Genomic DNA, 21,579 nt, shown 5'->3' with positions numbered 1-21,579 from the left:
GAAGTTTTTGGTATTTATTTATTTATTTCACTTTATAGCATATGATTATATAATCGATCGCGATTTGCTTATTATGTTGAACAATTGTTACGTTATCGTACATACGTTATGAATGAAAAGTTAGCCATGAAACGAGCTCCTTGATAATTTATGGTACATTGATGAACCGGATCGAGTCTTCGGTGAGATAGATAATAAAACTTCAAGTTATACAGAACATGCATATTAAATTATAGATAAATTTGGTGTGAGTGAGTACCCATACTTCTATGGGTGGGTAGTAGTAGTAATGCATTAATAAAATAAGGAAAATATTTGTTTCATAGTATAAAATTATGCATTCGTTGGTAATGTGCATGATGGCTGAAGTAACACAAAAGAAATAATGTTTTATTGATTTGTATGATTTTGGAAGATAATCTAGCTAAACGTTAGTACGAACGTTGTCGGTTAAATTCACATTGTGAGAACACGCCTTGTAATCAAGAATTTTTTTTTTTTGTCAAACAACGAAAACATATTTTAATGAAATTATTTGTTTTAGCAAATAAGTTGTAAAACGTCACGTCAGCTTATCTCTCGTATAAACATATGGTATTAGATAGCACGTCGTGTACACAGTTCACAAAAACTTCGTCAAATTAAATTAGTTAAAAAAATCAAATTGATAACAAAAATCCAAATTGAAAAGCTGTTCGACAAAGAATTAAAATGGCTATTAATCAATTAATTGGATATGTAATAAAAAAACTTATAAGTTAAATAATAATACCCGATCCACAAAAACCACTCTACTTCTATATGTGAAAGCTCGCTCAATCGTTACCGTTCAGATACAAAAATCAACGGCGATGATGACATTACCACATCTTAAACAAAATACACCGTCACACATGTGACTCCTTTCTTTAATATCCCTCTCGCACGATCTTTTTATTTTTTCCCTCTTCTTACAGAAAAATAAAAAAATGTTTATTAGAAATCTCTGAAGCAAAGAGCATTAATTGAATTTTAATTTTTCCAGCTTAAATTTTGAAACGGTGAAAATTTTAGAGAGAGAGAGAGAGAGAGAATCTTGAAACTATCAACATTTATTTGAATTAATTCTTATCCTTTTTAGCTCAGCTGAATTTTTCATTCTTCTTCTTCGCTTCACATTTTTTATTTTATTTTTTTCAATTCTTCGCATATTTTTAGGAGTGAGTTTGTTGTTCGTCTCTCTCTGATCGTTGTGTGAGAGAGAGAGAGACTCTGTTTAGTTTTCCCGGAAAATTTTAACCTCGCATTGGGGAAATTCTCGCTTTATACCGACGAAAAATGCCAAGCATTAGAGCTCCAGCTGCGAAGAAGACAACTACACTCACGGTTAGCTCTGTCACCTCCTCGTCGTAGATAATTTCCGGTTTAATCCGTCTGAATTTTATTAAACCGGTTTGATTTCTCTGTGTGTTTTCCGGGTAGGTCGCTGTGAAATGTAGACCGTTAATGGAGAAAGAACGTGGTAGAGACATTGTTCGTGTGAATAACTCTAAGGTCTCTCTGTTCATAATTTTTTTACCACAGTTGATGATTCTAGCTTGCTCTTTCGATTTTGGAAAATTTCGACCTAATTTTTGTTTTGTTTTTCGATTTTTCAGGAAGTGATTGTGTTAGACCCTGACTTATCGAAAGATTACCTTGATCGGATTCAGAATCGGACTAAAGAGAAGAAGTATTGTTTCGATCATGCGTTTGGCCCTGAGAGCACCAACAAGGTTTTTGAATTTCTTGGATCTGTGTGTTCTTATTGTTTATGTATTTGAGAATTTTTTTCCGGAAACGGTTTAGGTTCGTAGTGCGTGTGTATGTGACTCTTTTTTTTTTTTTTTAAGTAAGTGAATGAAGTTGTGGGTTCTATTTTTAGACTTGTGGTTTAAGGTTTATGTGTTGGTTTTTCAGAATGTCTATAGGAGTATGTCTTCTGTGATCTCTGGTGTTGTTCAGGGACTCAATGCTACAGTGTTTGCTTATGGTTCTACTGGAAGGTAATGTAGTTATGTAAATGATCTCCAATTGTACTATTATTTAGCATATTCGAGTTGCAAAAGCTACAAGAACATTCATGTTATGCACGTTGTTACCAGGGTATTTTTTTTTGTTATCTGACTCAATGATGCAATTTTGTTTAGTGGCAAAACATATACAATGGTTGGAACTCGAAGTGATCCTGGATTGATGGTTCTCAGCTTGAATACCATTTTTGATATGATCAAGAGTGACAAGAGCTCAGATGATTTTGAAGTGACTTGCTCATATCTTGAAGTCTACAATGAAGTAAGGCTTAGTAGTCTGATAACTTGGTTATTGTTTGTTTGTTGTATGGTGTTCCCTTATGAGTATTACTCTTTCTCTCATAATAATATATCTCGACTGCAACTCAGGTCATATACGATCTGCTTGAAAAATCATCTGGTCATTTGGAGCTCAGAGAGGATCCAGAGCAGGGGATAGTAGTAGCTGGCCTGCGATCAATCAAGGTCCGTATACTTTTCTGATTTCTGTTAAACCTGATTTGCAGAGATCACTTTAAAACCTGATTCTAATCATGCTATGTAGCAAAATATGTAGTGTAGTAGTATAGTATAGATTAAGAGTGCTTTCTCTGCCTTCCAGTTTGTATCAGTAAGTAATTCTATTAGAATTCTCTGCTGATGAAGAGGAAAACCACACTTTTATCCCTGTTTCACTTGTTCCACTGAAACCTTTTCGTCATTCGCATCTTGGTTCCTTAGTCAAAATGCTTATTTTGTAGGTCTTTTCTGCGGACCGCATTCTTGAACTGCTGAACTTAGGGAACAGTAGACGAAAAACTGAGAGCACGGAGATGAATGGAACGTCATCAAGGTGAGCGGATGCTACCTTCTGAATAAGCTGTTAATATTGGAAGCTTGTCGCTTCTAAATCTCTAGATCTCACAGCAAAATGGTTTATTTCCTTGAGTAATTTCCTCCATCGTAATGGAAGCATTCTTGAGTTTTTCTTGAAAATGAACTCGTGGTGGCTCATTACCTATATGTACTTCCCTTTCAATTACCAGATCCCATGCAGTTCTGGAGATTGCAGTAAAAAGAAGGCAAAAGAATCAAAATCAAGTCATGAGAGGGAAACTCGCTCTTGTAGATCTTGCTGGCAGTGAAAGAGCTGCTGAGACGAACAATGGAGGTCAAAAACTGAGGGATGGAGCTAACATCAATCGCTCACTCCTTGCACTAGCAAATTGCATAAACGCTTTGGGGAAGCAACACAAAAAGGGCCTTGCTTACGTCCCATACAGAAACAGGTATTAGTGGATATGTGATCTTTTCTATCTTAGATTAGTAATCTTTTCTGGCTGACAAAAACATGTTTACATTTAGCAAACTTACACGGATTCTTAAAGATGGTCTGAGTGGGAACTCCCAGACAGTGATGGTTGCAACTATATCACCTGCTGATAGCCAGTATCATCATACTGTGAACACATTGAAATATGCTGACAGAGCAAAGGAGATTAAAACACACATTCAGGTGACAATAAATTTCATTTGAATAATTCTGGTCGACGAGATAATTGGTTCACAAGTACTTACTATTCACTTTTCATGCATTTTAGAAAAACATTGGTACCATCGACACTCATATGTCAGACTACCAACGAATGATCGATAATCTTCAAGTAAGTTAATACTTCTGTCTACTTTTGTTACAAAATTAATATAGTAGCAGTATATAACTCAGATATTTGGTTTCATAGAAAGAGGTTTCTCAGCTGAAAACACAACTAGCAGAAAAAGAGTCGCAGCTAAGCATCAAACCTTTTGAAAGAGGTGTTGAACGTGAACTTTCGTGGTTGGATGGTTTAAGCCACCAGATTAGTGAAAATGTTCAGGACCGTATAAACTTACAGAAGGCTTTATTTGAGCTTGAGGAAACTAACCTGAGAAATCGCACTGAACTTCAGCATCTTGATGATGCAATTGCGAAACAGGTTAGGTGATAAAGCTTCTCCTAATTCAGAGGTCAATATATTGCATTACTGTAACCTCTTCTCTATTTTATAGGCGACAGAGAAAGATGTAGTCGAAGCTCTAAGTAGCAGACGACAAGTAATACTTGATAATATCCGCGACAATGATGAAGCCGGTGTTAACTACCAGAGAGTATACCTTTTTCTTTGTCATATATTTCAACTCTGCACTTAATCATTGTCATTGCAAATCATCCTAATATCTTCATTTTTACAGGAAATTGAAGAAAATGAAAGACATCGCTGCAAACTACAGGATATGCTCAACGAGGCAATAAATAACAACGGAAACAAAACTTATCTGCATATTCTCAATCAGTATAAGCTCCTGGTGAGTAAAGTAAACAAAGCAAATTCTCATTTTCTTGACCCTGAGGTTCATACACAACTGATATTGTTGTTTCTTTTTATAAATGTAGGGGATGGGTAATACTGAACTACAGTTCGAAATGGCAATGAGAGACCAAATCATTTACAACCAAAGGGAAGCCCAAAGAAACCTATGGAATTTGCTAATGGGTTTAGGAGTTGAAGAGAAACAAGTGTTTGACCTCGCTGCAAAACAAGGAATCACAATCGAAGACTGGAGTAGTATGGCATCGTTTCCAGGACTTCCTTATCGGAAACAGACACCGATTTTCATACCTGCAAACATCCCTTTCATGGGCCACTCATATTCTAAATCATCCTGCACGTTCCAGAGTTATCAAGACCCTTCTTCGAAAGGTCAACAATGGGCTCCAACTCCTACTTTATGCAGAGAGGAACACCACAGCTCTTACTACTACATGGGACAGGAGCCACCTGCATTTGTCAATCTTAGGAAAAGCCACGATGGTTGGGTTGGTGGCAGCAGACCAGCTTCACGGATCGACACAGGAGGCAATCATCGCCGAGTCTCTTATCCACAAACTGCGAACAGTTCTTCTCCTCGGATGGTCTCTTCCCATCTAGGTCCCAATTTTTACCAGCCTCCTCAAAGGGTACGTATCATAACACTCCATTTCTTCTTCATTTTTTAAAAGTTAATTGAACTCAGATGCGATGAGGTCAATCTCACTTATTCAATTTGTAAAACTAACATTCTATATGTTCTGATTGCAACCAGGAAATGTTGGCCAACACAACAAGTCCATATGGTAGCCCACGAGCTGGACTCATCAACGGGGCCACCACCCCAACTGTGCAACCTTTCTATGGAAGTCCCCGTGCCGTCACTGTGAGAAACGGTTCATACAACAGTCCACGCGCTGCTACTTCAGTACCATCGTCCAATGGTGCAAGAAACCAACAACGAGTATATGGAACAAGCCCACTTTCAGGAACAAAAGGCGTCAAGAACTTGTATAGAGGAGGAGGAGGCGCTAAAGGTCACAATAAAGGAAACAAAACTCAACGCCAACACCAATGACATAAAACCAACACTTGAGTTCGATTTTTCGAGTCAGTTTTGAGGCCCAATTTTTTTTTAAACGCCTCACAGTCTCACTTTCACATGACTTGTTTTGTTTTGTTGTTTGTACAGCAACGTCCACGGTATTGATTTCTCTCTGATACGATTGATGTTGATGTGTGTATATATATATATGGGGAAAAGGTTATATAAAATCACATTTTAACATTTTAAACCTTGAAAGTGTTTTAGTAGCATTATAAACCTTGAGATTTTTTTACTAACATTATAAACATTTTAAAATGATTTCACTAACACTTTAAAGCTTAAAACTAACTTTTCTGTTTGCATCACCATGAAAAGATGACAGAATAGTAATATCCGTCAACATGAAATAGTTAAACTATGCTAGTTTGATTTCAATACTTGTTTAATTAATTTAATTATTTATTACAATTGATAAAAAAAACTTTAAAAATACATCAAAAAAAAATGAAGAAACAGAGTAATGTTAAAACATTTGACAAATGTAAAATTGAAGACGACAACATATTTAGAAGATTCATTGGTTTCCAATGAGAAGTCAATCGATTTGAATCAGAATCCAGTAGAGATGCATTTATTAAAATGATTAATAACGTGAAAACTAACGTCATAAAAGTTTTGTCTACAATGAAGATGAACACAATTTTTTTTTTATCTTTTTATTTATTTATAAAAACTAAAAGTAATTAAAATTTAAATTAAACCAACATAGTTTAACTATTTTGTGTTGACGGATATTATTATTCTGGTATTTTTTTATGTCGGTACAAAAATGAAAGTTAGTTTTAAGGTTTAAAGTGTTAGTAAAATCATTTTAAAGATTTATAGTGTTAGTGAAAGTTAGATTTAACCGAGTGATACTTTGAACGTTTAAAACGTTACTTTACATAAAGGAAACCAAATTTTCCGTTTTGACCAACTTATGTGCAGTGTTTAGTGATGTTAAACTGGCGTTAAGCATGCGGGTCTTAACAGGTTCTGTACATTGTTTTTAGACCCGAATTCGTTTTAAAAACAAACAATTTTAATTGGGTGCATCGTTTAAGCCCTTTTATTAATGGGTCTTACTTAATTTTAAATGGGTAGCCCATAGCTTTTTTTTCATTGAATTCTTGATGTGACAGCGTTTAGTGGTAGCAACCCCCGTCAACTCACGACTCGCGAATCTTTCGCCACCGTCACGCCACATCCGACTCGGAGGCTCCGAGCATCCACAACCCTTTTTCTCCACCGTCACGCCATCGTCACGCTACCTTCACGCCACCATAACAATATATTCAGAGGTCTCTCTCTAATCCCTCAGTTCAATTGATTTGCTTGGTGTTGGTCTTGTTCTGTGTTGTATGATTCATATTTGCTTCGTGGGTTTTACAATTTACTATTGTAACGTCGCGGGTCTTGTTCTGTGTTATGCTTAAAGCTTAAAGCAAAGAGCTATTTTGCTTAAAGCTACTGACTTCGGGTTGTCCGTGAGCTATAGGTTCTAACTTTTAATGGAATCATCTTTGGGTTTGATAGTTTTTACCATTTGGTATGTTCAACTGTTTGGAATCTTGCACTAGGCTCCTTAGTATCGAAATTGGTCTTTGGAGTTTGGTAGTTCATTGCATTGTGTAACAATGAGAATGTTATGGGGCTACTCTGTTCATTGAAGAATGATCATACTCTTTAGCGTATTGGGTTTATGTTGTCTTGCACAGATTATGATATTGTCAAGTATGCCATTTTCGTCTATTTTGATTCTTATGTTAATATGTTTGATGTTACGTTTGTGAAACCAACAACTACAGGAAAAGTTTACCGGAATATAGTTGCGAGTGCTTACTACGTTGCTCCTGAAGTATTAAGGCGAAGTTACGGGAAAGAAATCGACATTTGGAGTGCAGGTCTCTCTCTTATCCCTCAATTCAAAACCCATCTTTTAATTTCTATGTTCTGTTTAAAAGCCATCTCTTTGAGAACAAAGGGCTTATGACTTCTTTTTGGGAAGTGTATGTGTAATGGTGTCTGCTATTTGTGGGGGGGGGGGGGGGGGGGGATCTGTGTCAGTGAGTAAATCTCATGGAAAATGGTCTTTATCAATCTATCTATCGAAGAGATATTCAAACCAAATGGGGAATAGAATCTTTTTTTTCTTCTTATACCCATTCGATGCACCAACCGAGAGCAGACGAGAGGAAAACCTCTTGATCAGTCAAATCTTTGCCTTCCTTCAAAAGTTTGTTGTGTTGTGTGTGTGTTTGGCAAACAAATTACTTCTCAACTCTTTGTTGATGCATTGCTTCTCAAGTCTTTGTTGAGTTTATATAGCTGATGCATTGCTTCTCAAGTCTTTGTTGCAGGTTTGTGTAAAACCCGTTTGTCAAACACACACACAACGCTGAACTTGAGAGCAGAGGGAAAATAAAAAGGTTACACTAAACAACGTCGGTTTGATTAAAATTTTAAAAATCTTCAAATTGAGTCAAAAGCTAAAAAAAATCTCTATATCTCGATTCCTCTTCTCTCCGACGTCTGCTCCGCCGGAATCTACCTTCTCCGGCGTTGCTTCGTCTTCCTCAGAGCTTCACCGCCGTCGTCTACCAACATTCCGCACGTGCCTATTCGTCTCCTTGAGAAATCAAACTCTGGTTTACATTTTATATCTCTCTGTTGTCTTGGTGGATTCAGTAACGTTTTTTGTTCCGATTAAGTTAGTCCAGGTAGATCATTGCCTTATTGGATCATCGAAGTCCTCCTGTTTAAATTTCCGTTTGATTCCCCACTGAAAAATCCATACTTGGGCATGCAAATTCTTATTTAGCGAATGTTTTCTCTGACTTTTTTTACTCGTGGTTTTAGCTTAACACGATGTTGCAATGTGTTGTTTTAGAATGAAAGACAAAGAAATGGACACAAGAAGCGAACTGAAGAAGAAAATTTTCGAAATTTTCAAAGATTTTATGACAGGGTAAAAATTGTTTTGCTTTGGATCTCTTACATTTATGTGCTTTCAACTTCAAGTACGTGCTATGTCTCCACTCTGAATCTTGAAATCTTGGTTATTGTGACGATAATTAGAATCACAATGCTTGAGGAACTAGAGAATGCTGCAAACACCTTTCTTCTACGGTTTCAGCAAGCACTCAGTACGTCTTCTTTCGTATAACCTTCACTGTGGATTTGCAATCTTTCTATATGACATTTGTTTCTTATGACATTTACTATTTCAGGTTTTCTTCAACGACCTCCAATGGTTACTACCTCCAAGTTGATCGAGAACATCATCAAGAAGAATGAAACAAGACGGCTTAAATCATATTTAGAAGCAGGATGTATTAACATTCATGATGCTGCAGGAAGCACAAGAGCTTGTAAGTTACTGATCAAATCTTTTGATTTAAGTCTCAAAATTTATGTGAAAAGTTTCATGTTTTAGGAACATTTTGTCTTTTCGTATCCGCTTACACATTGCTCCTTTTTGTCTTGCACTTGTTCTTCCTGACTTGGTCTTCCGGAATAAGTAGTGCATACCTCCCTATCAGGACTTTCTGACCACCTAATCAAAGGTAATGTATTACTATTTTATCGCCATTAGTTACTCTGTCTCTTCTATAACTTTGTTTTGTCATTAGTTACTATTTCATGTCTTCACTCACTCTCACATAATTATATTCTCCGTTTCTGTTAGCAGTTATATGCATATTTAATCTTTAAGATGTGAAAATTGCAGCCAAAAGCTTGTTAATTGAACTCGAGCGTCTCACCGATGAAGCAGCCCTTGCGATTGAGACTGCCACAAAGTTTTCCGTACAGCCAGATAGAGACTCAAGTGATGATGAATTGCAACAAGTAACAAGTGATGAGGTAAGATGTCAACAGAATCTGTTCTCGGGTAAACTAGCTTACATCTTTCAAAACGTTTTCAGAGAAAAACAATGTAGTTTGGGTGTGCTTGTTTTAGGAGAACGAGACTGAACATTTCTCTGAAGAACTTGACGTTACAGAGTACGCTACACTTATTGCAGTAGTTTACAGTATGATGAAGCAGAACTATACGATGCAGGTGTGTGCAATTTGAACCCTTCTTCTCTTCATGTTTTTATCTTTAAAACCTTAAAAACTCATTGAAGAGAAATGTGTCTAATTTCAGGAAAAGATTGTGCGATCGCTTAGTTTGAAGTCATCATCAGATGAGCTAGAGACTTATAGTCTGATGTGGTCATTACGTCCGTTTGTAGAAGATGAGATTGTGAACAGAGCTTGGAAATGGATTTACTGAAAAAAAAAAAAAAAACACTCTTCATCCAGTTTTGTTTTTGTTTGATATGTGTATTCTCTCATTAGTTAATGACTTCATGTTAACCATTCAATTAAAATGGGCCTATTTGGGTCATTTTACTAAGAGAAGCCCATCAGAGGGATTTTTTATTTTATTTTTTCTTGAAGCAAAACAAAACAAATCGTGCGCAGATCTAGCCGGCGGCGTCGTCTTCGAATTTTTTCGTGGCTGCGTTTGACGTTGCCACAAAGAAGACGAAGATGGATTACCAAAACAAGCTTGTTCTTGCTCCCATGGTTCGTGTGGTAAGTCCAAATCGTGAAATTGGTTCCTTTTTTTTTTTTTTTTTTTTTTTTTAATTCGTTGTTCTCGCCTTTGCTTATTCATGGAGGTGTGGTGTGGTTTAGGGAACGTTGTCTTTTAGGATGTTGGCAGCTGAGTACGGCGCTGATATTACCTACGGTGAAGAGATCATTGATCATAAGCTTGTTAAGTGTGAACGCCGAACTAATGGTAAACTCTTTGGTGTCTCCTCCGTAACCGTAGTGTAGTTGTGAACTTTGAATTGATTCATTTGGCTCTCAGATTCTCTGTTAGTTAGCCTGTGGTATGTTATGGTCACTGCATTGCACTTCAATAAGCTTAGTTTAGTACCGTTGGGGTTGTGTATATTAACGTTATCTATCTCACTTTCTCTTATTGTTGAAGATAAAGCTATGAGAGATTCAAACTAAGGAAAGATGAAAAGAATTATCTAGGTTTTGATTTGGTGCCATATTAGGGTCTCACATGTAGCTAATTTAAGTCTCCTTTGAAGTGATTATAAACTCTGTGTATGGCTCGAGATTGTTGTCCTGTCTATCAGTCAATATGGACTGTTTATATCATAATGGCTTCGAATCTATATTGAAACCTGGTTTCATTAGTGCATCTCTTTGGCAGACATTTTATAGAATTTGCTAGGGAGAGACTTAAGCAAGATATTTTCTTTGGTGCTTTCCTGATAAGGTGGCTGCTATTGTGGTTCTTCCTGATTCTCGAATTCTTATTGTAGTTCTCCCTCTACAGTTGCTTTCGGGACAACTGAGTTTGTGGAGAAAGGAACAGACAATGTCGTCTTCAGCACATGTGAGGAAGAAAAAAATAGGGTTGTTTTTCAGATGGGAACTTCTGATGCTGTTAGGGCTCTAAAGGCTGCTGAGATTGTGTAAGTTTAGTAATGTTCTTCACATTGGTTGCAAAGAGTCAATGTTCCGTGTGTTACACCAGTTTGAAATTGATTGTCTTTGTTTTCATCATTTAGGTGTAAAGACGTTGCAACTGTTGATATTAATATGGGTTGCCCCAAGGCGTTCTCTATTCAAGGAGGAATGGGTGCTGCTTTGTTAAGTAAACCCGAGCTGATTCATGATGTAATGCTCTGTTGATTCTTTTGCACATTTGTGCATTTGTTTTCTTACTGATTGATTCCTCATGTAGTATCTTCTGCATCATAGATTTTAGCAACACTTAAGAGGAACTTAGACGTGCCGGTTACTTGCAAGATTCGATTATTAAAATCACCAGCAGATACTGTTGAATTGGCTAGGAGAATTGAGAAACTTGGTGTACCAGCTCTTGCCGTACATGGGAGGTAATGTACACTACTATAGTAATTAGTTGGTTCTCAATCCTTTAAGGTGTTTTTATAAAAGTTGTTCATCGATTTCTCCATCATCAAATACAGGAAAATTGCAGACAGGCCAAGAGATCCAGCTAAATGGGATGAAATTGCAGATGTTGTGGCAGCTTTATCCATTCCTGTCATTGCAAATGGTGATGTTCTAGAATACGATGATTTTTCTCGCATTAAAGCTGCAACAGGTACAGATGATAGACTTATTGAGTTCAGATTCAGAAGATTGATTAGCAAAATATCTCATAACAAGTATCTGCCATGTACTAATGATTAACCCTTCGATGTTGCCGGTTTTTTTTTTGGTTCACATAAAGGCGCTGCATCAGTGATGGTTGCAAGAGGAGCTATGTGGAATGCTTCAATTTTCTCTCCAAAAGGAAAATCACACTGGGAAGATGTGAAAAAGAAGTACCTTAGAAAGGTAACAAAGAAAAAGAGTAAATGTAACTTTTCCTGGTTATGATATGATTTTTAGATTTCGAGATATTGTGTTGCAGAGTATCTTGTGGAATAACGATGTTAAAAGCACAAAATACACGATAAAGGAGATGATAGCGCATCATTCTTGTCTTGAACTACCCGAAGGGAAGTCTATCAACAAAGCAGACACTTTAGAAGATCTAGCGTAAGTTAACTTCTTACGTAATCCTGATCTCTAACCAAATTGAAATTGTAATCCACCGGGATCGTAAGGATCATAGTGGGTCGAGCCTTGAGTCTCTCAACCAATTTAGTTGAGTTTTCAAGTCTAATATTGTTGTGTTGGGTGTGGATATTTCAGGCGGCTTTACGATTTGGAAGATTACTTTTGGACAGTGAAGAACGTTGGTCCCCTGACAAATGACTTGCCTCATGTTTTGTGATACTGAAAGAAATCAAATTTTTGTTATTATTTTTCTTTCATTTAATTAACTCGGAAATCCAAAGTACATGTGACTACGATATGACCATCCATAGTCCAACCCGACCAACCACATAATTAATTAACTGTGCTCAACTAAATTTGGAAAGGTCGTCAGGATTTTATGAACCAGATACTCTCCATAGACAACTCTTTTGAAAACTCGGGATGTTCCATTTCCTGGGTGCTTCTCTTTGAAGATATCCAATGGCTCTACCGCTGCGTTGAAGTTAGTCTGTATGAACATGATCTAATTAAAACCATATCTGATATTCTAAACGTATTGAGTCCAAGGACCACGAGAACAAATCCCAAACAAACCATGTGGATCACAAAGATGGCTGACCAGAATACATCATGCTAGTAGTGGCGAGACTCACGCACAATGGCTCTGTTTCCATCTCCACTCCTTCGACTCCGCTGAAGACTCTGATAAGAATAGCTTTTTGTAGGTCTGAGACTAGCCGAGTTTCACTTTTTCTTTCTTCACAGCTTCAAAGACTCGTCTTAGACCTACAAAAAGCTATTCTTATCAGTACAATGCAAATACATAAACTTGATCAAACTCACACAAAGACACAAGTCCCATATTCAAAAAAGAAACAAAATTTGTTACCAACCCGATTAAAAGTTAGAAAACCAAAGTAGCCAACCGCTCTTAACATGGTAAGTAAGAAAGTGAGTTCATCAAGATCCCCACTTGTAAAAAGAATTGACTTTATGGAAACCAAATGGTCTATAAAGCAAAACCCACAAAGTGATTTCTCAAATCCTGCACAAACAGATTCGTGCCCAGATCGAAATTGAGAAAAATGGAGAACCTGGTCGCCGGAGGCGTAATCAGAGGAAGGAGAGACGCTGTTAGTGGAGTCACTCATGATTGGAGTAGGATAATAAAAAAAAGATTCACAGGTATAAGCATCTTTGGATCCGGAGGAGTTTCCGCCGCCGTCGAACTAGTGCGGATCCGCCAGTTGCACTTCCACCACCACCACCAAACATATGAAACAACCGACGAAGTAAAAGATTCATCAGATACAAGAAACCTCCGTTTGCGTCCGATACAGCAATCGTCGTGATGAAACAAAAGAGAGATACGAATGAAATTACGGGCGAAATTTCTTTCGGTTGTGTCATCAGTCATCACATACCCCTAACCAACAACTGACTGACACGTACCATGTTGTAAGGAGATCCAAAAGCTCCATAAATTTGACCCGAGTCCATAGTTTTTTTTCTTTTTTTTTTTGTATTATTGATTTATTTCTTGGACATTATCAACTTGGATCCTCCCCCGTTGGTTCAGGTTCATGCCTATAGTTGTCTGTTGTTGGATCGGAAGATCACTACTGGACATTGAAGAACATTCATTTACCGACACATGCATATGACTCACATTATGTTTTGTGATTACTGAAAGTAAGTGTCTAAAACTTTGCAGTTTGATCTTTCCTATATATCTTCTTGTAAATCTCTTTCGAATTTTATATACATACAGTAATCTCATTGTTTTACTCAAATTCGTAAATTAAAACTAGCCGATTGGTAAACCAAACTGTAGAATTTTTAATATAGAGACCAAATTATACATATTGATGTGTATATATATATATATATATATTTTTTTTTTTTGGTAGAAATACAGATTGATGTATTATGGAATCTCTTCTTTATTCATTTTATTTTTATTGTCGCCTAGAACAGCTTTTATTTATTGTATTAAAAACTCGAAATCCAACTTAGGTACCATTCCAAAGCCCAACCAACCAACCATGTTTAACTGTTTTCCACTAGATTTGCAAAAGTGGCCTGGACCTTGTTTATCAGATGTTGTCCATAGACAACTCTTTTGGCAACTTGAGATGTTACTAATTTTCTCGGATACTTCTCTTTGAAGATATCCAGTGGCTCCACCTCCGCGTCGAAGTTAGTCTGATTCATTCAAGATATATATATTAGAGATAAACATGATTCCAAATCAAGTTGAGGAGAATACAAATGAGTGTTAACACGTTTTTTAGTACCTCGTAGAAGAATGCAACACAAACACGGTATTTAGGAGAGTTATTGATCACTTTATGAAGTGTGGATTCGTAAACTCCGTTTGTAAGTATCTGCATATACACAGATGTATACGTTTCCCAAATGTTTTCAAGTATTGTTCAAACAAAAGTAAAGAGAGGTCAAAGAGGGAGAGGAATATAGAAGAAACGAACCGTTAACATGTCACCGATGTTGCAAATGAACGATCCAGGGATCGGAATAGCTGGTATCCAATCACCGTCCACGTTTTTCACCTTTTCGAAGTTACAAAAGTTACACTCTAACTACGGTTTTGCTTTATGTTTTTTTTTTTACCAATTTTGAAAGAATAACAAAGTTTGGCTATCATCAAATAAGCCCCATATATACCTGAAGAGCAGTTTTATCATCATCTTGATTTATAAGCGTCAACAAGCCTGTAAAAATAATACTTTTTTTTAGACCAAACAAAAAAACACAACTATGAAGAGGGTGAACTTGACTCGAGTTCATTATTACTTACCATAATCAGTGTGAGCTCCACTGTAAGTTGAAGAAAAATAAAAGAGAAGACGAGTTACTACGAAGTGATCAAGCTGATCATAAAGTTAAAATGAAAAGTGGTCGTAGTATATAACATTACCATCCAATAACATCTTCTTGGTTAACACCTGGATAACCAATTATACGCATTACCCAAAAAGGGTCTCTAAGCATCTTTCCCTCAAACTCATAAGGTGATCCACCAAGTGCTAAGGAGATTCCCCTTAATATGTTTCTAGAAAGATCTGTAGAAAAAAAAATCATGAAATGAAGTTAGAAACTGACTAGCTTTTACTGAGATTCAAAAGGGCTAATATTAAACACACCTGTGCATAGCTTAATATATTAAACACACCTGTGCATAGCTTAATAAAATTATAATGTCTCGTTCGTTATGAAACATTGAACAAAAAAAGCAAAGATCGGTGGTACCAAGTTACCAACATTATTGGTTCATATATTTTGGAGAGATGTGGAAACAAACCTGTATCCACCAGCTGGAGTAATCTTGATCCTAAGTTTCTCCTCGTAAGGAAGCTGGAAGAACTGATGCGTCATCTCTTTCACCTTATTTATACGATCCTCCGATATTCCATGACCAATCTGATCCACATTCACCAACCCAAAATCAGACTCTTTAATATTATAAAACACTATAAAGTAAACTCAAATTTCGAAAGTTTGTTAATAATTACCACGTAGAAGAATCCGACGTCCCGACATGCCTTGTCCAGTTTTCGGACAACTTGCGCCACCCCAGCATCATCCGCCATGTCGGAATCATCACATTTGGCCAGTAAAGGACCGATGTCTGCAACAACATTATCACATGAATTTAGTTTCCTTGGAATATTATATGAAAGTGAAGATTTGCTGAAAATAATGAATATAATTACGGTTTATGAGTACGTACCGATAACTGGTAGTAGGGATTTGTAGTCTGTCACCATTTTCGAGATGATGGAAATGAAAGAAACGTTTTGCTCTTATGTACGTTTATGGCAAAGACTGTTCTGCGATGATATGTTACCATAAACGGTATGTCACTTGTTTATATACCCACTCATTGATTGCCCCTTAGGATTTTCTAAAGGCCAGACATGGAGCAGCCCACGTGCGAATGCAATTTTTCTTTTTCTGGTCTGGTTTTGTCATTAAAATAAAACTGTAGTGATTAATTAATATTCCGTTTTTACAACTTTTTAAGGATAAATTACAATTCTTTTAGTAGCTTTAACACTTTATGATTGGTTCGATGTAAGTAGTTTAAAAAAAAAATTATACTTGAATATTTTAGATAAGAATAATTACTAAAATCTTATCATCACGTGTAACTTAGATTAGATGATAATATAAAGAAGAAGAAGAAAAGAGATTGGGATAATCCAATCTCAGTCACTTGATAAGAGCTTGAGCATCTTGTGGAAAAAAGAAACCGCATATCCTCAATTGACTAACACAAGTTCGTTTACTCAACAAACATGATGAAAGCAAAAAGTACACGGCACTTCCAACGAAGTAAGAATGACACGCTGGCAGCTAACACAAATTCCAAGAATACGGCCGTCGGCGTATAACACTAGGTCTTGGATCAAACTCATCGAGCAATTTATCCGGAGATCAGATTTTTGTTATATAAAAATAAATTTAGGAGTATGAACTGATACACATAGGCTATGCGGCATAGCGAATCAATCATTAGTTCATTACTATCGTAAGCTAAGGGAGTTCTATTAACAGATTAAGAATATACACCTTAATTATAATTAGTATGATGATTTTTTTTACTATTCGCACAATGTGGATTTTTTTAGTAAATAACAAATCTTCTTGCTAAGAAAATCCTAATTGTTATTTGTGGGGAAGTTAAGGACTATAGTGGCTGGAGTATCGTACCAATTTGGTTTTGTTTCAAGTGTGATGTTTGTTATGTCTGGTGGATGCATGCATGCATGAGGACTCTGCGGTATTTAATAAAAACAAAGATTAGTATTGGACAGTGAAGAATATTCGTCTCCTGAGTACCCATGTGATTTGCATTAACTTTTTTTTTTGATACTTAAAACAAACTAAAAGGCTAAAAAGTTTTGAAGATAGAATAAGGAATATTCCACTAGACTCGAGTTAGCTAGTTAGCAGAGTTCCACTTGAATTTTTCAATTGTTTCGAAACAAAGATGGACTACTCAAGCTGATTAAGTCGTCATAGTAAAACAAAATGAGAAAGAATTTTCTCGTATACTATTCAAGATGGGATATTTTTATTTATAGACACATTATGTTATTTTGTTTGACCCAATTGAACATCCAAGTCTCTTGGCTAAAGTCAATATTGGTGCTTGTGTGGCAACTTGCAAGTAACCCCTGGCTGTGGGTAGACCCCTTAAGCATTGGGACCGTGCTTGTGGTACGAGTTGAGTGATCAAACTTACCAAAAGGAAGAAAACAATAGTCAATATTGAAGTGCGTAGAATATGCTTTTCTTCTTTTTTCTTTTCAAAAAAAAATATTTATGCCTGTCTCAGAAAAAATATTGATAATAAATTGAAGGAAAAAAGATAATCAGCTACCTCAAGTATCACGGAATGCATGGCCACACATGCGAACTATGGTAAAGGACATCCAGCTACACGACCTATATGTAATTCATGGCCACATATCTGAAGTATATGACGTTATGTGCGGAACACCATACACATCAAATCTCGGTTAACCGGACAAATTTTGTCGGTGTTGACTCATCGTTGACTCCTCGGAACCGTTTTAAAACCCGATCGGAGTTAATGACCAGAATCTGAGATCCTGACCCGACCCGGTTGGGTGTTGTTAGGTTAATTAATGGACCGTTTAATGGTCCTAGGGATTAAACAATAAATAAATTAGGCCCAATAACTTATAACCATAACATCGGTTATTTTCTTCTTCGACATAGTCGAGACACAGTTTTAGCACTCCATTATTAGGGTTCTTAGTGTTCATCTTTTCGAAGGGACCAGTCGACTATTAGAGTTTTTAAAGTTCAGTGTTTCGAAGATGGAATTAAGCTCGGGATCCTCCAGTAGCAGCAGATATGGAGAGCGCAAAGTCTGTGATTGTGGAATACCGGCAAAGATTTTCAAATCTAAAACGGCGAGGAATCTACATCGAAAATTCTTTGGGTGTGAGTTGTACAAGGTATGTTCCGTAAGTGTGATTAACAGTGTGTTGGTGGTGAGATGTGTTGATTAGTTCAGTCTCTTATTGTTGTGGATTTAGGAAGGTGGTAACGCACACTGCAAATTCTTTAGGTGGGTTGATGAATAAGAGGTGCCCGACAACATCCTCACATCCTCACATCCCCACATCCTCACATCCCCACTTACACTTAAACAACTACTTAATATGTTATAACATCAAATCGAAATTGAAAAATGTACCTCATTTGTGCGACAATCAAACCCGAACACCAAGTTATTTGTGATTACAACCAACGATTACAGCAGATTCCTTCGCCTTCTTCGACTTAACCCTAGGTGAAAGTAGATCGATGTTTTTCACTCTGAATTGAGAAATCGAAAAGGTTTAACTTTTTACGATGGAATCGATGTTAAGGTTTTAAGTTATTGGGCCCGATTCTTTTGTTAAATAATCTTTGGGCCCATTTAACAGTCCAACAATTGCCTCAACACCCAACCGGGTCAAGTTCTCGGGTTGTGGATAGTAAGTCTGATCAAGTTTTAAACCGGGTCTGATGTGTCAACGAAGAGTCAACACCGATGAAATTCGTCCGGTTAACCGAGATTTGAAATATACATGGTGTTCCGCACATAACGTCATATACTTCAGATATGTGGCCATGAATTACATAAAGGTCGTATAGCTGGATGTCCTTTACGGTAGTTCGCATGTGTGACCATGAATTCAATGATAGTTGAGGTAGCTGAGTATCTTTTTTTCCTAAATTGAAATGTTTCGAATAAAATCAAATTAAATTCCCCTAAAATAGAAATTCAGTAACTGTATTGGGCCTAAAGCCCATCTGATTATTATATGAGAGGTTTCGGTCTTTTTAATTAAGGTTGTGTTGTTTTGCTCAGTCACATCATCGTTCCCTTGGATTGTTTGATATTGAGATTAGTACTCTCCTCTTATACTGTGATCGGTTTCGTAGGGTTTCGATTAGAAGCTGAACTAGTCTCTACGCTTTAGGGTTTCTGTGTAAGTTGGTTTAGGCCATCTCCACTCAAGTAACTCACATGGGTTACTCAAATCTTAATTAATACTAAACTAATTAGAGCATCTCACTTAGAAACTTAAACAAAATCAATTCTCCACTAGAGAAACTCACTTAGGTTGCTCAATCATTTAAATAATATTTTTTTACATAAAATATAAAACAATAAAATATTACAAATTTAGGAATATTAAACATAAATTTAAAATAAGAAATATTAAACATATTATACATAATTCGGAAGAAGATTTATTGGGTTGCACCAAATTTTGCCAAATATGCTCAATCAAGTCTTTTTTCAAATGCATTTGTGGATCATGAACGTCATTTCGAATGCCCATCAAATTATGTAGATTTGTTTGTCTATCTGTAGAATACGATCGATCAACATGAGAAGTTCTGCTTCCTTCTCCGTGATGGAACTCCGATGGTTCGTAGAAATTGTAGGTATGTCGTTCGTCTTCCACTATCATGTTATGCAATATGATGCATGCTCTCATTATTTTCCCTATTTTCCCTTTATCCCAAAAAAGTGCGGGATTCTTCAAGATCGCAAATCGAGCTTGCAAGACTCCAAATGCACGCTCTACATCTTTCCGACATGCTTCTTGACATTGAGCAAAGAGTTTTGCTTTTCGACCACGTGGAAGTGTAATTGATTGGATGAAAGTCGCCCAGTTGGGATAGATACCGTCAGTGAGGTAGTAAGCCATATTGTATTGTCGTCCATTGACAATGTATGTAACTCTCGGAGCTCGGCCCTCAAGGATATCATCAAAGACCGGTGAGCGGTCCAAAACATTGATATCATTTAACGTACCCAGTGCTCCAAAAAATGCATGCCAAATCCATAAATCTTGGGATGCCACTGCCTCTAGTACGATTTTTGGTTTTCCAGATCCACGTGAATATTGTCCTTTCCATGCAATAGGACAATTCTTCCACTCCCAATGCATACAATCTATGCTCCCCACCATTCCGGGGAAACCGCGTTGTTCTCCAATATGCAGTAATCTTTGGAGGTCTTCCGCTGTAGGTCGTCTGAGATAAATGTCTCCAAATAGATGGATAACTCTGTCTACAAATTTTTCAAGGCATTTGTGTGAGGTTTTTTCACCTAGTCGTAAATATTCATCCACCGCATCTGCCGAACATCCGTATGCCATCATACGGATAGCTGCAGAACATTTTTAAAGTGCAGAAAGACCGAGCCTCCCAGTAGCATCTCGCCTTTGTCTGAAGTACGGGACTCCATTCTCAATAGTACTGACTATGCGTTCGAACAATGGTTTGTTCATTCTAAAGCGACGGCGGAACATAGCGGGAGTGTAAGTCGGATTCTCACCAAAATAATCATTCCATAGCCGAGTGTGGCCTTCTTCGCGGTCTCTATTTATGTGCACTCTTCGGAATATTGGAGTTGGTGGTTCTTCCTCTTGAGTATAGTTGTACTGAATCTCGTCCACTATGCTATCAACTTCCTCCTCTACCATTTGATCAACTTCATGATCAGAACTCCAATTAGACATTATTAGTCAAATTGGTTTAGTTGTGAGGCTTATTGGAAGTTGGGTTTATTTTGTATTGGAAATGGTTTTTTTTTTGGAAAGGTTTATGGAAACTTGTTTATTTGGTAATGGAAAGGTTTATAAGAAGAAACGTTGATAAGAGAAATCTTGATAAGAAGAAATGATGATGATAGAAATGGGTTTGTATGGAAAGGAAAAAAACTATAGAAATGCTAAGAATCGAATGAACTTGTAAATGAAGAAGAGAAGACAAATGATGAATATATAACCTTAGAAGCATAGTCTATACCCATTCACGGGTTACAAAATAATACATAAACCCAAAACACATTCACGGGTTGGTGAAGTTGTGACATAAAGTTGTGACATAACCTTACAAGCAAAAGCCGACCACTATTAAACAAGATACATAATATTGAGATACCCGTGAATGGCACAAAAAAACAACACCCATTCACGGGTTACAAACACAACACATCACACATATATAGACCACGAGTTTGCTTCATATGTCGACCAACATGTTTCACTTCAGATGCCAACGAGACTGCTTCATATGCTTCATATGTCGTCCGTCAAACCTGAAACAAAAGTACAAGACAAGTATAGTTAAACACAAAACATGACAAAGTTAAGGTTTATGTTAAACACACAACAAAACAACCAAAAGATAGAAAATTGAGAACATCGCAAAGACACAAGAGGTAAACCTAAATGTTTGTCAACATTTGATCAAGGAGTTTGTCTCTAAGTAATACTTCAGCGGGTGTTAGTTCACTCTTGTTAAGCAGGCTGTCTAGCAATCTCATTTTGCCATGCCTCTCTTTAGCCGACTGTTCCTGATCCTTCATTGCTATTATCTTATCCAACCTATCGACAAAACCATCCGGAACATCACTACTAACTGCTGGTTTCTTTCCTTTCTTCTTGGCAGCTTTAACCCCCGGAGG

The 21,579-nt window shown here is 36.8% G+C and overlaps 4 protein-coding genes and 1 long non-coding RNA gene across 16 annotated transcripts; 3 read left to right on the top strand and 2 right to left on the bottom strand.

Annotated features, from left to right (window-relative positions):
• The first annotated feature begins 740 nt into the window (after positions 1–740).
• LOC104791191 (kinesin-like protein KIN-8B) lies at positions 741–5,673 on the top strand. Its single transcript, XM_087453174.1, has 15 exons — positions 741–1,365; positions 1,462–1,533; positions 1,638–1,754; positions 1,939–2,024; positions 2,169–2,313; positions 2,421–2,516; positions 2,792–2,883; positions 3,077–3,319; positions 3,396–3,546; positions 3,632–3,694; positions 3,773–4,006; positions 4,080–4,178; positions 4,263–4,376; positions 4,465–5,028; positions 5,154–5,673. The coding sequence occupies exons 1-15, from the start codon at positions 1,318–1,320 to the stop codon at positions 5,454–5,456; spliced, it is 2,427 nt and encodes an 808-aa protein (XP_087309300.1). The 5' UTR covers positions 741–1,317; the 3' UTR covers positions 5,457–5,673.
• An 850-nt stretch (positions 5,674–6,523) lies between these two features.
• LOC104791186 (uncharacterized) lies at positions 6,524–9,867 on the top strand. 8 transcript variants are annotated; one of them, XM_019246755.2, is made up of 11 exons: positions 6,524–6,766; positions 7,274–7,369; positions 7,826–7,894; positions 8,046–8,113; positions 8,356–8,433; positions 8,544–8,611; positions 8,696–8,836; positions 8,990–9,031; positions 9,196–9,329; positions 9,427–9,528; positions 9,616–9,867. In XM_019246755.2, the coding sequence occupies exons 5-11, from the start codon at positions 8,357–8,359 to the stop codon at positions 9,742–9,744; spliced, it is 693 nt and encodes a 230-aa protein (XP_019102300.1). In that variant the 5' UTR covers positions 6,524–6,766; positions 7,274–7,369; positions 7,826–7,894; positions 8,046–8,113; position 8,356; the 3' UTR covers positions 9,745–9,867. The 8 variants fall into 8 exon arrangements, with proteins under 8 accessions (XP_019102300.1, XP_019102299.1, XP_019102302.1 ...); XM_019246754.2 differs by having other exon boundaries at positions 8,046–8,185; XM_019246757.2 differs by having other exon boundaries at positions 7,814–7,894; positions 8,046–8,185.
• Positions 9,868–9,877: 10 nt separating this feature from the next.
• Positions 9,878–12,452, top strand: LOC104791189 (uncharacterized). Of its 2 annotated transcripts, none has more exons than XM_010517020.3 (9): positions 9,878–10,049; positions 10,152–10,257; positions 10,813–10,951; positions 11,048–11,156; positions 11,241–11,377; positions 11,471–11,607; positions 11,737–11,843; positions 11,920–12,047; positions 12,204–12,452. In XM_010517020.3, exons 1-9 carry the CDS (start codon positions 10,005–10,007, stop codon positions 12,283–12,285), a joined length of 990 nt encoding a protein of 329 aa, XP_010515322.1. In that variant the 5' UTR covers positions 9,878–10,004; the 3' UTR covers positions 12,286–12,452. The 2 variants fall into 2 exon arrangements, with proteins under 2 accessions (XP_010515322.1, XP_087309296.1); XM_087453170.1 differs by having other exon boundaries at positions 9,895–10,049; positions 10,799–10,951.
• Positions 12,303–13,503, bottom strand: LOC147942691 (uncharacterized). Of its 4 annotated transcripts, none has more exons than XR_015559121.1 (3): positions 12,944–13,503; positions 12,645–12,836; positions 12,303–12,558 (listed from the first exon to the last, which is right to left on the bottom strand). It is a non-coding gene; the product is annotated as an uncharacterized LOC147942691 (long non-coding RNA). The 4 variants fall into 4 exon arrangements; XR_015559119.1 differs by having other exon boundaries at positions 13,145–13,503; XR_015559118.1 differs by having other exon boundaries at positions 12,670–12,836; positions 13,145–13,485.
• A 366-nt stretch (positions 13,504–13,869) lies between these two features.
• Positions 13,870–15,916, bottom strand: LOC104791190 (homoarginine-6-hydroxylase 2-ODD-C23.2). Its single transcript, XM_087453171.1, is given in 9 exon segments — positions 13,870–14,255; positions 14,348–14,437; positions 14,540–14,620; positions 14,736–14,782; positions 14,869–14,888; positions 14,989–15,133; positions 15,215–15,491; positions 15,584–15,699; positions 15,802–15,916. Coding segments are annotated over 9 exon segments (969 nt in total). The 5' UTR covers positions 15,839–15,916; the 3' UTR covers positions 13,870–14,099.
• Positions 15,917–21,579: the final 5,663 nt, after the last annotated feature.

This window comes from Camelina sativa, chromosome 6 (genome assembly GCF_030686135.1).
Source record: "Camelina sativa cultivar CO46 ecotype springtype chromosome 6, ASM3068613v1".
Classification (NCBI taxonomy): Eukaryota; Viridiplantae; Streptophyta; class Magnoliopsida; order Brassicales; family Brassicaceae; genus Camelina; species Camelina sativa.
This window is presented reverse-complemented; position numbering and strand designations above follow the sequence as displayed.